Below are 13300 nucleotides of genomic sequence, written 5' to 3'. Positions count from 1 at the left end.
TGACAAGCTTCACCTCCTACGAACTACTCCTTCAATTCGCTTTTCACTTTCCAGTTTTTTCACTCCAAGACCTGCCATTCCAATCCTCCACTTAAAGGTATTGCCAAGTCTCTTTTTCAAAATTCTTTAAATCCACATATACCCTCTCTCTCTCCCTTTCTTACTCTGTCTCCCTTGCTTGCTCTCTATTTTTATCTCTTCTTCCTTCTCTCTCCTTTTCTCTTTTTTTCTGTCTTTCCTATTCCTCTCTATTTCTCTTTCTTTCTTTCTATCTCATTAATCTACTAATCTGGCTCCCATGAGATTTTTTTTCCAGCATGTGGCCCCCAGCTAAAATGAGTTTGACACCCCTGCCCTAATGCCTCCTATATGCCTACATTCGACTTGGATGCGTGACTCTGCTATCGGTGTGTGAGTGTGTGTGTGAATGGGTAAAGTGTGAAGTGTATTGTAAAGCGCTTTGGAGGTCCTCAGAGACTGGTAAAGTTCTATATAAATGCAGTTCATCTACCATTTACCATTTGTCTGCTCTAGATATTTTTAACTGAAATTGCAGATCAGAACAACCAATGATTTTTAAAATTTGTAAAATAAACACACTTTTTCCTTAGACTGTATAATTGTTAAGCGGTTGTCAGTATAACTGTATTTGCTCCGCTGTGAAAACCGACAAAGTAAATCTAAACGTCAAAAGAGAGTCAACTTTAATAAATAGGGTTTTCAAAAGGTAATAGTCAGTCCAATCAAAGACGGTAAAAAACATATATACATGCAATCCAGTACAATTACATTTGGGTTAATTTATTTAGTTCCTGGTGACTGACACGGCAGAGCATGCAAAACAGATTCAGAAGCTTGCTGGGGATTAAGAGGCTCAATGGTTTATTACAATCAGAAAGGCAATTTTTCGCATAATTGCCCTTTTGGCTGAAGCCTGACCTCAAACGCGATGAGCCAATCACATTGCGCATAGCCAACCTAATAATGTCGGCCATTCTGTGCTCCCACGTCCATTGAAATGCACTGCAGTCCGTCAAGTTTTCTCTGTCCTTTTTTTCTGTTTTTTCTTATCTGTTGAACTTTGACCCCTTAACGTTTCTGTAAAATTGGCCTACATTCCCAATCCAAGACATACCTTAAGTAAATTAAATGTTGTTCTTGAACTGTTTGGAGAATAGTCAGTCTCTTTTGAAAAGTAACACACTAAAGGTTTGTCCCAAACTAAAAAAAATTTAAGATTTTTGTTTTTTGCAATTAAATGCCTGCAGATGAGTGTAGCATGGGCATCTTAGCTGGAAAACATGGAAGACAATAGCTTTAAGCCTTAGCTGGTACTTTGTAAAACCTGAAAGACTAAACATTATATTTTCTACATTTTTAAATGCAGGTTTTGGCATTTCCAAAAGTGGCCACATAAAGACGACCAGATTTGAGCCCTGAAAACTTTGCAACCTGTATTTTATTTTTGCCATTTTTTGTAAAAGTTGTAAATGTTTTAGTTCTATTTCCAGAATTCAATCCACGTGATAATTGCTCTTAAAAATGGATCATGGGTTGCATTTATGCATGTTAGTTTTCAGCTCTGGTTTAAATACAGCTCGTAAAATAACGTTGTGCTAACCAATGTCATACCTGTCAACCTCCACGGCTCAATGCCCTTACAAACTGTCGTATTTTCCCTTGCAAAATACAAAATAATCTTACACCATATTTTCTTTTCAAACTTGTTTATTTATGTAGTTTAACATGTTATATTGTACATGTGTTTCGTTATATCATTCTGTACATATTCTTAATAAATGATGAAATTACAACTGTTGCTTGAGTACTACAGTGTTCTCTATTGTGTGCCACTGTTGCCTTCTTTGCTGACATAAGAATATCTTTTGATGGTTGAAGGTATCAAAATGCGTCTTTAAACCATTGAAACCAGAGGCAGCTACTTTCACGTCTTTTTGCAAGCAACACAATACGACTATTCCACACCTTTCTTGACACTTGTGTCAATCCCTCGTATCGTCCTGACATTTGCTCCCACTCTTTGTGATGCTTGCCTCTTCCATTTAACTTACGGCATTTTAATTCAGGTTCGGCCATTGCGACTTGATGATTGTATCCAAAGAAAATTCAAAACTATGTTGTAATGTAGGCCTACTGCTCTGCTTTTGCTTTGTTCACGCGTGATCGGAATAATGCATGATGGGAAATCCCCAGGCGGTAGACGCATGCGCACAGTAGCATCAAACCGCTCGCTTTGTTTGCAACGAAAAAAACGATACCGGGATAGAGGCTGCCGCGGCAAACTCGTTTGACTTGATTGATTTGCCGTTTTGTGATAGTGGGTGTATACCGGATGGTACGCATAATTGATAAATTTGCGTTTTTCCGTACAGATTTTCTTGTATGTCGTACATGTCTTAAAATGCATAATAAACGTACTTTGTACGGCAAAAATGTACAAGTTAACAGGTATGCAATGTATCAACCTACTGCACATTCAAATTGGTCACTATTGGCTCAAGATTTTTTTAAGCCAAAGTAGGTCATGACGTTTTAGTTTTTGTTTTTTCAACACGGGTGTTCATAGGTTGTCACAGGCTAATGACCGTGAAAAAAAGGCTTGCAATTGGCCAAGACAGAGAGCAAGGAAGAGAAAGAAAGAAAGAAGAAATAGAAAGACAGGGAGGCAGAGAAAGAAAGAGTTACTGAGAAAAATAGAAAGGGGGCAAGAGAGAAGAAATAGAGAGGCTGAAAAAGAGAGAAATAAAGAGAGAAGAAATAGAGAGATAGAGGGAGAGAAGAAATAGAAACAGAAAGGGAGAGAAAGAGAGAGCAGAGAGAAAAATAGAGTGCGAGAAACAGAGGAAGAAAGCAAGAGAGGAAGACACAGAGAGAGAGAGAGAGAGAGAGCAGAGAGAGAGAGAGAGAGAGAGAGAGAGAGAGAGAGAGAGAAATGAAAATGAAATAATCTGCATTTATATAGCGCTTTTCAAGTCAATGACTTCCTTAACAGTGTGCTTCACATTTCCCAATAGCGGCCTTGTATTGCAGCCATGTTAAGTAAAGTTAGTAGAGTTTGTCAGGGAACCGGCTTCTTTGGCTCGGCTCACTAAAAGGAACCGGCTCTTTCGGGTCCTAAACAGCTCTTCGGGTTGTTTTTGCTTCTTTAATCCCAACATGACCAAATATTATGTAAAATTATGCACACAATGACTTAAAAGAAGGGGGGAATAGAACAAAAAAGAAAAAAACACCAAAATGAAAAAGTAGTGAAAAGCTGAGGAAAAAAAGAAACAAAAAGAAAGAGAAAAAGGAAGGAAAAATGAAGAAAAAAGCCAGTAAAAAAGAAAGGAAAGAAATGTAGGAAAAAAGTAAATAGAGAACAAAAAGAAAAAAGTAACAGCTCGGAAAAAATAAACACAATGAGAATTTTTTTGAAGGAATTTAAAAAAGTGGAGTTTGTATGTTTGTATGTTCTCCCAGTGCTTGCGTGGGTTTCCTCCGGGCACTCCAGTTTCCTCCCACATTCCAAAAACATGCATTTCAGGTGAATTGGCAGGTCCAAATTGTCCTTAGGTGTGAATGAGCGAGCGAGTTGTCTGTCACTGTGGGCCCTGCGTTTGGCTGGCAACCAGTTCAGGGTGTCCCCTGCCCACTGCCCGATGATTGCTGGGATGGGCTCCAGCACCCCCGCGACCCTACTGAGGATAAGCGGTGTAGCTAATGAGATGAGATGAGAAAAAAAACACACGGAAAAAAGAAGAAAAAGTTTGTGTTGCATTCAAATAATTTCCAATTATATTAAGTGAATCTTGTTGCCATCATTGTACTTCCACTAAAAAATGTGATTAAGTACAATTCTGTATCTTACAACCGACTAAATAAGCCCCCAAAAATGTTAATATTATGCGACAAAATATATCAGGAAATAAAAAGAAATGGACATCTTGTAAAAGAATTGTAAGAACAAACGACGTTTGTAGGCCGTACAACCTTTGCAATAGTACATGAGTCAATTCATTCAAAAGAGAAAAATAATTTTGCATTGCCGGAAACTCAGCAAAATGTAACTTGATGTCAAGTTTTGGACATGTTTGATAATTAATTATCTTGCCACACTTGGGATTATGGTTGCTCACTGTTGTTTCAAGCGCTGCTCACCAACTTTGTGTGAACGCTCAGACCCGTGGAAAATTAGAGGGAACATTGCCTGCCATTTCAACCCTCTCCTCAAAGGTATTCCTAAATCTCTTTCTCAAAATTCTCTACACCCCAAGATCCCCTCTCAAGTCCCCCTCTATGTTCCCTCTCCTCGTCCCAAGACCTGCCACTCCAACCCTATTATCAAAGGTATTCCTAGGTCACCTTTTCAAGATTATTTCCACCCCAAGTTTCCCTCTAAAGTCTCCCTCTCAAGTTTCCCCTCCTTCTACCAAGACCTGCCGCTTCAAACATCTTTTTAGAGGTATTCCCAATTCTCCTTTTCAAGATTCTCGCCGCCCGAAGATCCCCTCCTATTTTCCCTCTCAGCTTCCTTCTCAAGATTTCCTCTTCAGCAGTCAAAAAATCGTAGTTGCTGCATTACATGAGCAAAAATATGAATACGGTATTTCTTTAACCACCAACCTGTCGCCGGTCAAGGGCGATAGCAGTTAGCGTGAGGGTTGACACGTGCAGTGAGCAATACTGCACAAAGCGGCTGATGTGGCACATGCTTCTTCCAAACATCCAGGTGCTATTTACGAAGCGTACCTATAACACACAAACAAGTTGATGTTTTTAAACATGGCCTTGAAAGTAATTAAGACTTGACCAGTATAGAAACAAGATACATACAGTACCTTGCAAATGTATTGGCCAACTAAGAACTTTTCGACATAATGAGATATTTCAGGCTTAAAACTTATATATAAACAACTCAAAATATTTTTTAAGTGTGAGACACTACTGTGAAAATAAACCAATATCATCCGATGTTTTATGTTGTGCTAACAAATAAAAAATTAAAAAGTAAGCATTGCAAAAACATCAGCCCCCTTTGAGTTGATATTTTGTATAAGCTCCTCTTACAGCGATCAAGCCGCAAGTATTTTTGGGTGTGTCTCTACAGGTGTTGCACATCTTGAAACAAATATGTGCCCATTCTTCTTTACAAAACAGTTCAAGTTCCTTAAGGGCCAAAAGTTCAAAATATTCTACTGGCCAACTCCATCTTCTGGCTGAAATCATCAATGCAGTCCCTGTCAAGCTTCTTGTGTGCCGCCTTCATGTACTTGTCTCTCTTAGACGCGCTCAAGTAAACCCCCTCTGTTTTCATCTTTTTTGGTGTTTTGGGTTGGCGTTGGAATGTATTTGAGACAGTCTTTTTCTTACTTTCACCATTTTCATCCGAGAATCAAAGCCTCAAGCACGAGCATGAAATCACTCTTTCCCGTCATCCTGTCAGACAGGACGAAAGGTAGACTGAGATCACTTGCGCTCGTTTCTTGGTTTTATTGAAAGGAAGGAAATGACAAGGTGGGATTCTTCGATCCGTTGGTTGGCGGATTGACGGAAATTGACAGGCGGGTGAAGGCTTGGTGGGAATGGTCGCGGACAGGCGTAATCGTAGTGTTCGGAAAAGAGTTCAGGAGTCAGACGGGCAGGGCAGATTACAGAAACGGGTCGGCAACAGAGATCAATCAGAAGAAAACAGGGAGCAGGCAAAGAGTCAGAGGTACGGGCTTACTGAGCTGAAGGCAACAGGTAGCATGAGTACAATCAGACAAAGTGTTACCGGAAGCTGGGGATTTAAATGTACAGGGTGCACCAATCAGCTGTCCTGGCTGTTGGCGCCAAATCCTGAACACAGGTGTTCCCGATCCGGGTGATTGTGACACATCCCCCAATGCGCTCCGTGGTCAGAACAACGCTAATAAAAGTAAGATAGAATAAGATAGGCACGGTGAAAAAAAATATATGTAAAGGCTCTTTGACCTCAGTTGGGCATTGTTAACACATACTTAATAGAAAAAATATTAGATTTTAAACCTTTTGAATACACCTCAAACTACGCACCCCTCTTTTAAGGTTGGACGGTGATCGTTGGTGCACAGCGTTTTTCAGATATTTTCACAAATTCTCTATAGCAGGGGTTAGCAACCTTTTTGGTGTGAAGTGCCACTTTCAAATTTCCTTGTAAATCAGTATGCCACACCAAGATTAATGACTCGCAAACATTTTTTTTGTATCCAACAGAGCTGTAATTTTACACCTGTCCAAATATACAACATGGATATACATTTTAATCATATAATTCAGTGTTTTTAAACCCTTTTTGAACCAAGGTACACTTTTATTTATAAGAAAGTTCCGAGGCACACTGTCTGTCAAAAATGTTTGAAAATGAGGTTATGTCAAATATTTCACTGTACTACCTCATAAACAGATAATTAGTACATAAAAAGAAGAAAATAATACTTAAAACAAAAAAGAATGGTGTGCTTTATGTTTTTATTTTTTACAGTGCAATCTTAAACAACTTGGTTAAACAAATTAAGTTATTAATCGTATTGTGCTACCTCAAGAGCATAATTATATATATATATATATATATATATATATATATATATATATATATATATATATATATATATATATATATATATATATATATATATATATATATATATATATATATATATATATATATATATATATATATATATATACTGTATATATTGAAAAGGTGACCTAGGAAGCAGCACCTTGATACCCGACTAATATATTGAAACCAAGTCTTGATGAAGCACCCGAGATTATGAACTGAATAAAGAAAAGAGCATTGTGGGAGGTAGCTCAGTCAGCAACCTGCAGCTCTGGAACCGCATGCGGCTCTTAAGCAATGCAGGGTTCCACGCTGCACTTTTCCAAAAGTGGTTACAAATTGCAAAAAAAAAAAAAATGTTGTTTCTTTTGTTATGGTATTTTTTTCAGGTGGACAAACTAACATTTTCCATTGCTGTAAAAATGTTTGGCGCAAATATTACATTTAGACCGTAAGACGATAGGAAAATCTGCTCCTTTGCTGTTATCCATGCTCCCGTCTTTCCTGTTTGATCCAAGCGGAGCGTCATGAATGCGATCTCCTGTGACTTTATCATCTCCTGTGTGGAGCAAATAAACCCAGCAAAAAAATAACTTCCCTCTTTTTTGTTTGGATGGCTCACTTTGGAATGGAAGGGACGGCGGTGTCCCCTTTAGGGCAGTTCCCGAACGTACCAATTCACAATGTACCAAAATGAAATCTAATAAATTGAAGTTTTGAATGTGATTAAAACATCCAAGCCTATGTATTAATAAAATAATGTTCTTGACGTACGTAATTATGTCGATTGGAGGGGCATTCTCAAGTACAGAACATTATGCAAATTTCTCACTTCTTTGGCTTTCTAACATGTTTAGCAACTTCAAACACGGTCATCCGATCCTGGTGGTCTCAGATATCTAAGACCATGCCCATAGAGACATGATCTGGTCGAGCTAAATGGTCCATATAAAAAGAGAAGCTGAGCAATAACTTGTCCTTTTTTCTTTTGCCTGGCTAGTTGGTTGGTTGGTCTCGCATGACGGCCGCGCCAAGTGGGCGTGTGGGCCTCCACTGCGGCCTTGAGTTCAGCACGTGGGCCATACGTTGTGACAAATGTTCCCTCTAATCTTTCACGGGTCTGAGCGTTCACAAAAAGTCGGTGAGCAATGCTTGAAACAACAGTGAGCAACAGCAATCCCAAGTGTGGTAACTAAATCATTATCAAACATGTCCAAAACGTGACATCAAGTTGCATTTTGCTGAGTTTCCAGCAATGCAAAATTATTTTTCACTTTTGAATGAATTGACTAATGTACTATCGCAAAGGTTGTACAGGTAAAAACGTCATATGTTTTAATAATTCATTCACAAGATTTCAATTTATTTTCTTTCCCGGTATCTTTTGTCACATAATACTAACATTTTTAGGGGCTTATTTAGTCGGTTGGACGATACAGAACTGTATTTAATCACATTTTTAGTGGAAGTACAATGTTGGCAACAAGATTGACTTGATATAATTGGAAATTATTTGAATGCAGCACAAACTTTTTCTTCTTTTTCCCTGCTTTTTCTACTTTAAAAGTACAGCAAAAAAAAATCTCATTGTGTTTATTTTTTTTAGCTGTTACTTTTTCTTGCTTTTTTTGTTCTTTTCATTTATTTATTTTCTTTTTTTCTGGCTTTTTTTTCTTGAATATTTCCTGCTCTTTTTTCCTCTTTTTGTCTCATTTTGTTTTTTCTTTTTTCTCTCAGCTTTTCACTACTTTTTCATTTTGGTATTTTTTCCTTTTTTGTTCTATTTCCCCCCTTCCTCTAAGTCATTTTGTGCATAATTTTACATAATATTTGGTCACGTTGGGATTAAAGAAGCAAAAACAACCTGAAGAGCCGTTTGGGACCTGAAAGAGACGGTTCTTTTTAGTGAACCGAGCCGAAGAAGCCGGTTCTCGAAAAACTTTACTGACTTTACTCAACGTTATTCTACTTCAAAATTGACTTCAAAATACCACATTTAGAACACAGCGTCAGGGGAACCTGTGTTTTTTTACCCTCATGTACTGTAACTTGGACTTAATTCGCTTCTTAATTAACAATTTCGAGCCCTCATTTTTGTGAGCTGGCTAGATTTTCTTGTGCGCAGAAAAGCTCTGGGCAGTGCGCAATTGCGCATACACGCAGCTTAGAGGGAACATTGGTTAAGACCATCTGGAGCACCAGCTCGAATCCCTCCGCAATAACAAGTAAGAGGACGGTTTCAGATTTAACACCATGTGTGCTGGTTCTTGGGAATGCATTTTCTTTTCTGTACAAGGGAATCTCCTCAAATCGACTGGCATTATGGCAGAAAACTTTCTTTCTGTGATAGTAAAACTCCTACAATCAGCGCCATCCCATCCTACCTTTTTTCTCTGTCATTAAATCTCTGTGTTAATAAATTGTGTGTGCTACTTCAATCCACCTGGTTTCTTGGGATTAGTAATTCATATCAGAACTCTAAGAACTCAAAGTGATAACGTAATTTAATTTTTTATCAATGTAGGAAATTCTAGCATCCTTCAGAGGGAAAAAAAGATTTAGGGTGGAGCAAAAGCAACACCGAGAGGCAAATTTGTTTATTGATTCCAGTAAAGAATAATTAGTTTCAATTCTTACGATTTTCAAAATTAAAGCTAGAAAATTTATACACCTGTGTGAATGCCACAATGAATCCCGCATGAGCAGTAGAAACAGGACGTCAGGCGCATTGCGCTTAGTGTTAGCGGAAGTACTCATGGATGCTAACAGCGGACTGTTTCTAGCTATTTTAAATTAATTGTGCTACCAGGGGCAGCATAATTTAAAAAAAAAAAGACTTTCCTTCTATTGAATGCTCTCCGTGTTTTCGTCCACCATGCCTATTGATTTCTGCGCTTCCTCCCGCTTGTTGAACGCCTAATAGTCACATCTCTGGGCTTGATGACATGCAGGTGGAATTAATTTATCTCGATAGTTTACACATCAGTCACATTCCAAATGATCCGATTTCTACCAGATTTAGGACCACATAAGGAAGTGGCCTGGGTCTGGTGAGAATATCGGGTAAGTTCCGTTCAGACACACTTTGACATATCGGATTCAGGTAGCATTTGTGCAAAAGAATCTGTTTTTCATGCAGTGTGAACCCAGCATAAGTTAACCAATAGATGCAACTATTATTCGCACACTGTCAGGCTTGGGAAGTAACGGACTACTCAGCAGGGGACAATAGTGAAGTCCAGTGTGCGTTAGTTTGAACTTTTTTTAAATTATTTTCCTCCATCACAATAACTTTGTTTACATTCACCCAGTACGTTTCCTCCTTGCGCTCTCTCTCGGTGGCCTCATCCAGATTCCACACATGCAGCACACTCAGGACCCCGCCCCTCTCTCCACTTGCGGGGCTGCCCAAGGACCAGGTGCCTAACTACAAAACAAGACTATTTGACCGAAAACTCTGCAAAACTAACTGAAAAGTGTGATGCAATTGAAGTGCAACGTACAAAACCAAATCAACAAACAAGTATGAACATATTATATAAATGAAATAACATGAAATTAAATTATTAATGCAATTTAATTCCATTGGAGCATGTGCCCAGAGCATGCTTCAAGCATCCACTCATATGCTTCATGCACTCATAAATGTATGTATAATGTGTCTTACATTATACATATACATAATGTATTCATAGATTATTTTTTTCTCTCATAATTTCAATTACTGACACTAGAGTAGTGTTTTTCAACCCTTTTTGAACCAATGTACCCTTTTATATATAAAAAGAAATTCCGAGGCACACCGTCCGTCGAAAATGTTTGAAAATGAAGTTATGTCAAATGTCTCACTGTACTACCTCAAAAGCAGGTAATTAGTATATAAAAAGAAGAAAATAATACTTAAAATAAAAAAGAATGATGTGCTTTATTTATGTTTTTATTTTTTACAGTTCAAACTTAAACTGCTTTGTTAAACAAATTAAGTTATTAAATGTACAGTGCTACCTAATGAGCAGATTATTGGTATATAAAAATTATCTAAAAATCTACTGCCACCTACTGATACGGATGACTATTACAGTTCCTGGTCTGAAGAAAGCAAAAATACTGAATAATGGCCTGTTTTTTTGTAAACATAAGATTGGGCAAATTCCAGCAGCACACTAGACAAGGTCTCACGGCACACTAGTGTGCCCTGGCACACTGGTTGAAAAACACTGCACTAGAGAGGCAGAGAGAGATGACAAGAAGTCCTAGATTGTGTTGGAAATCTAGAATGGACATGCTCTGCCTATCCAAAGAAAATTGGATGTAGGTGTGGGGGCAGTATGAAAAAAATTAACTGTTATTACCCACAAATAATTTTTGCACAATACTGTTTCCAGTATTCTTCATGGATATGTTTAACCGTGAGCTTTTTAAAAATTGTATAATGTATTTTTGAGGTTTGTAGTTAATTTGTTGTTGCACTGAAGAGTCAATATTTTTAATAGACATTTTGTTGAGTCATGCAGGGATTTTAGTTTAAAGTTGCTTAATATAAAAAAAGTTTAAATTAGTTAAAAGTTTACGACAAATTGAAAAAATAGATGTCCTTATAAATTTATACAATAATAGATTTTACAGAATCGTATTAATTTATTTTGTGCAGAATATTACATTATTATTAATGTACTGAACAAAGGGAACCCTAAAACCTGTCTTTTGTCCCATTTTCTCCTTATTTTTTTTCCTCTTTTGTTTATTTTTTTTCCTAGCTATCTTATTCCTTTTCCTTTCTTTTCTCGCTTTTTATTTTTTTTTCCTACTTGCTTTCTTGGTTTTTTTTCTATATTTCACCTTTCTTTCCTTTTATTCTTTTGTTTCTTTCCCCCACCCTATTTTTTTACTTTTCTTTTCTTCCTTTATTATTTCTTCTTTTTTGCTCCTTTTTCTTTAAATCTTTTTTTTTTTTTTTCCTTTTTTGCTTTTTTTTCCCTAGCCTTTTCTGTTTTCTTGTTTTGTCCTTTTTCCCCCTGCTATTTACTACTTTTTCTTATTCCTTTGATCTTTTATTATTTTGTTTCTCCAGTGGTTAACTTCTATTTTCTAGCTTTTTAATTTTCTTCTATCTTTCTTTTTTTCGTATGTTGCCCATTTTTCAGACTGCTCTCACCTCTCTATCCAGTTTTCTTTGGGTGGGCGGAGCGTGTCCATGGGTGGGCACCGCCTACCCCGGCTTAACCTTGGTAACGCCACTGCTGCGAACGAATTAAGGTCACTAATGTTCATATTAACTAAGAAAACTGCTTCAAAGAGTATTTTTTGGGGTGAAATTTCTATTTTTGTGCTACGTGATTTATGAAGGTACGTACGTGAGACGTTTGAGCGCACTTACCAGCGTAAAAGGCGTGTTGAGTACAGTAATAAACACATCAGCCACGGCCAGGTTCATGATAAACACACTGGTGGCCGACTGCGTGCGCTTGTTTTTGACAATCACATGACACACCAAAGTGTTCCCGAACAGAGAAATGACAATTATGACGGAGTAAGCGGCCACCAGTAGCGCCTTGACGCCCGACTCCCCGCCTCGACGCCCGTCCCCGATGGCAAGGGTACGCCAGTCCTCCAGCACCCCTTCGTCGAAATCCAGCAGCAAATAAAGCGAACTTCTGTTGCCCAACTTCGCGGACCCGTTAGTCGCAAGTTCTGCAAGCATCTCCAGTGAGCTGTCGTTGAGTTTGTCGCGTCCCACCGGGGTCGTCGGGTGCGCAGCTGGCCAGATCGCCAGCGCGGTTAAAAAAGACGCAAACTGCAGCCTCATGTTGACCAAAAACAAGAAAAATAGTCTTCTTTGGCCTTGTACAGTTGTGTCCGCTGCCTGTCTCTCAAATGATGAGCGTGCAACAAGTTGCTTTGTTTTTCTTCGGCTTTTACTGCAGTGTGCGCGCGCTCGCAACCCCGCCCATCACTCGGGTCACATTATTAGGAGCACCCGGAGAAGACTGTTTACCAGGGTAAACATCTATTTTAATGTAACATAAAACAATATTAAAAATTCCATCCCAAATGACTATTTGCAGTTAAACTTTAACCAATATAGACACAGAACCCCTAAAAAAAACCCAAATAAAATGTATAATTTTACAGGCTCGAGACATCAGTGCTGTCATGGACTTTTTGGACTATTTTAAATAATACCTATACATTTTTTGATTGATTTTCACTAGGTTGTGTGTATTGTTACACAATCTTTGCATTGTATTATCTATTGCAGCCTGGTCATCCTGAAAAGGTGGATTACCACTTGTGAGGTCTTCTTTTTTTCCTCATGTTGAGGTTTTGAGTTTTTCCTTGCCTGTATGTTGGTTTAAGATCGGGTGATGGTGTCATTGTGGCCTGTGCAGTCTTTTGAGACATTTTGTGATTAAAGGGACAGTATGAAATATTTTGTGCCTCGTAGTGGTACAAAAAACTCTCATTCAGTTAAAAAAACCATTTGTTTGAATGCTGAGCAAAAATACATGAGCTAGTATTTCAACCTTAACTAGACAATTCCCGCGGCAATTGTAAGAGTTGTGATTGATCTGGAAGATGATCCGGCATGTATATATAACCCCTGTTGTTATCATTATGAGTACTTGGTTCTGTGGGGGGACTACGCCCCCTCACACCCACCCGGTACTGGGAAGTTCATTTGAGATGGGCCCACAACCGTTAGCTGCAAGGATA

The 13300-nt window shown here is 38.2% G+C and overlaps 1 protein-coding gene across 1 annotated transcript in view; it reads right to left on the bottom strand.

Moving 5' to 3' along the window:
• Positions 1–12444, bottom strand: part of gpr83 (G protein-coupled receptor 83) — a 36946-nt gene extending 24502 nt beyond the window's left edge. The window contains exons 1-2 of the mRNA XM_088342839.1: positions 11964–12444; positions 4627–4752 (exon numbers count right to left, since the gene is read on the bottom strand). Coding sequence (XP_088198965.1) covers positions 4627–4752; positions 11964–12392 — 555 coding nt within the window. The 5' untranslated portion in view covers positions 12393–12444. The remainder of the gene's footprint in view (positions 1–4626; positions 4753–11963) is intronic.
• Between the last annotated feature and the right edge of the window lie 856 nt (positions 12445–13300).

This window comes from Urocampus carinirostris, chromosome 8 (assembly GCF_059441175.1).
Source record: "Urocampus carinirostris isolate Australia breed hairy pipefish chromosome 8, RoL_Ucar_1.0, whole genome shotgun sequence".
Lineage (NCBI taxonomy): Eukaryota > Metazoa > Chordata > Actinopteri > Syngnathiformes > Syngnathidae > Urocampus > Urocampus carinirostris.
The sequence above is the reverse complement of the archived record's forward strand: the minus strand, read 5'-3'. Positions and strand labels throughout refer to the sequence as shown.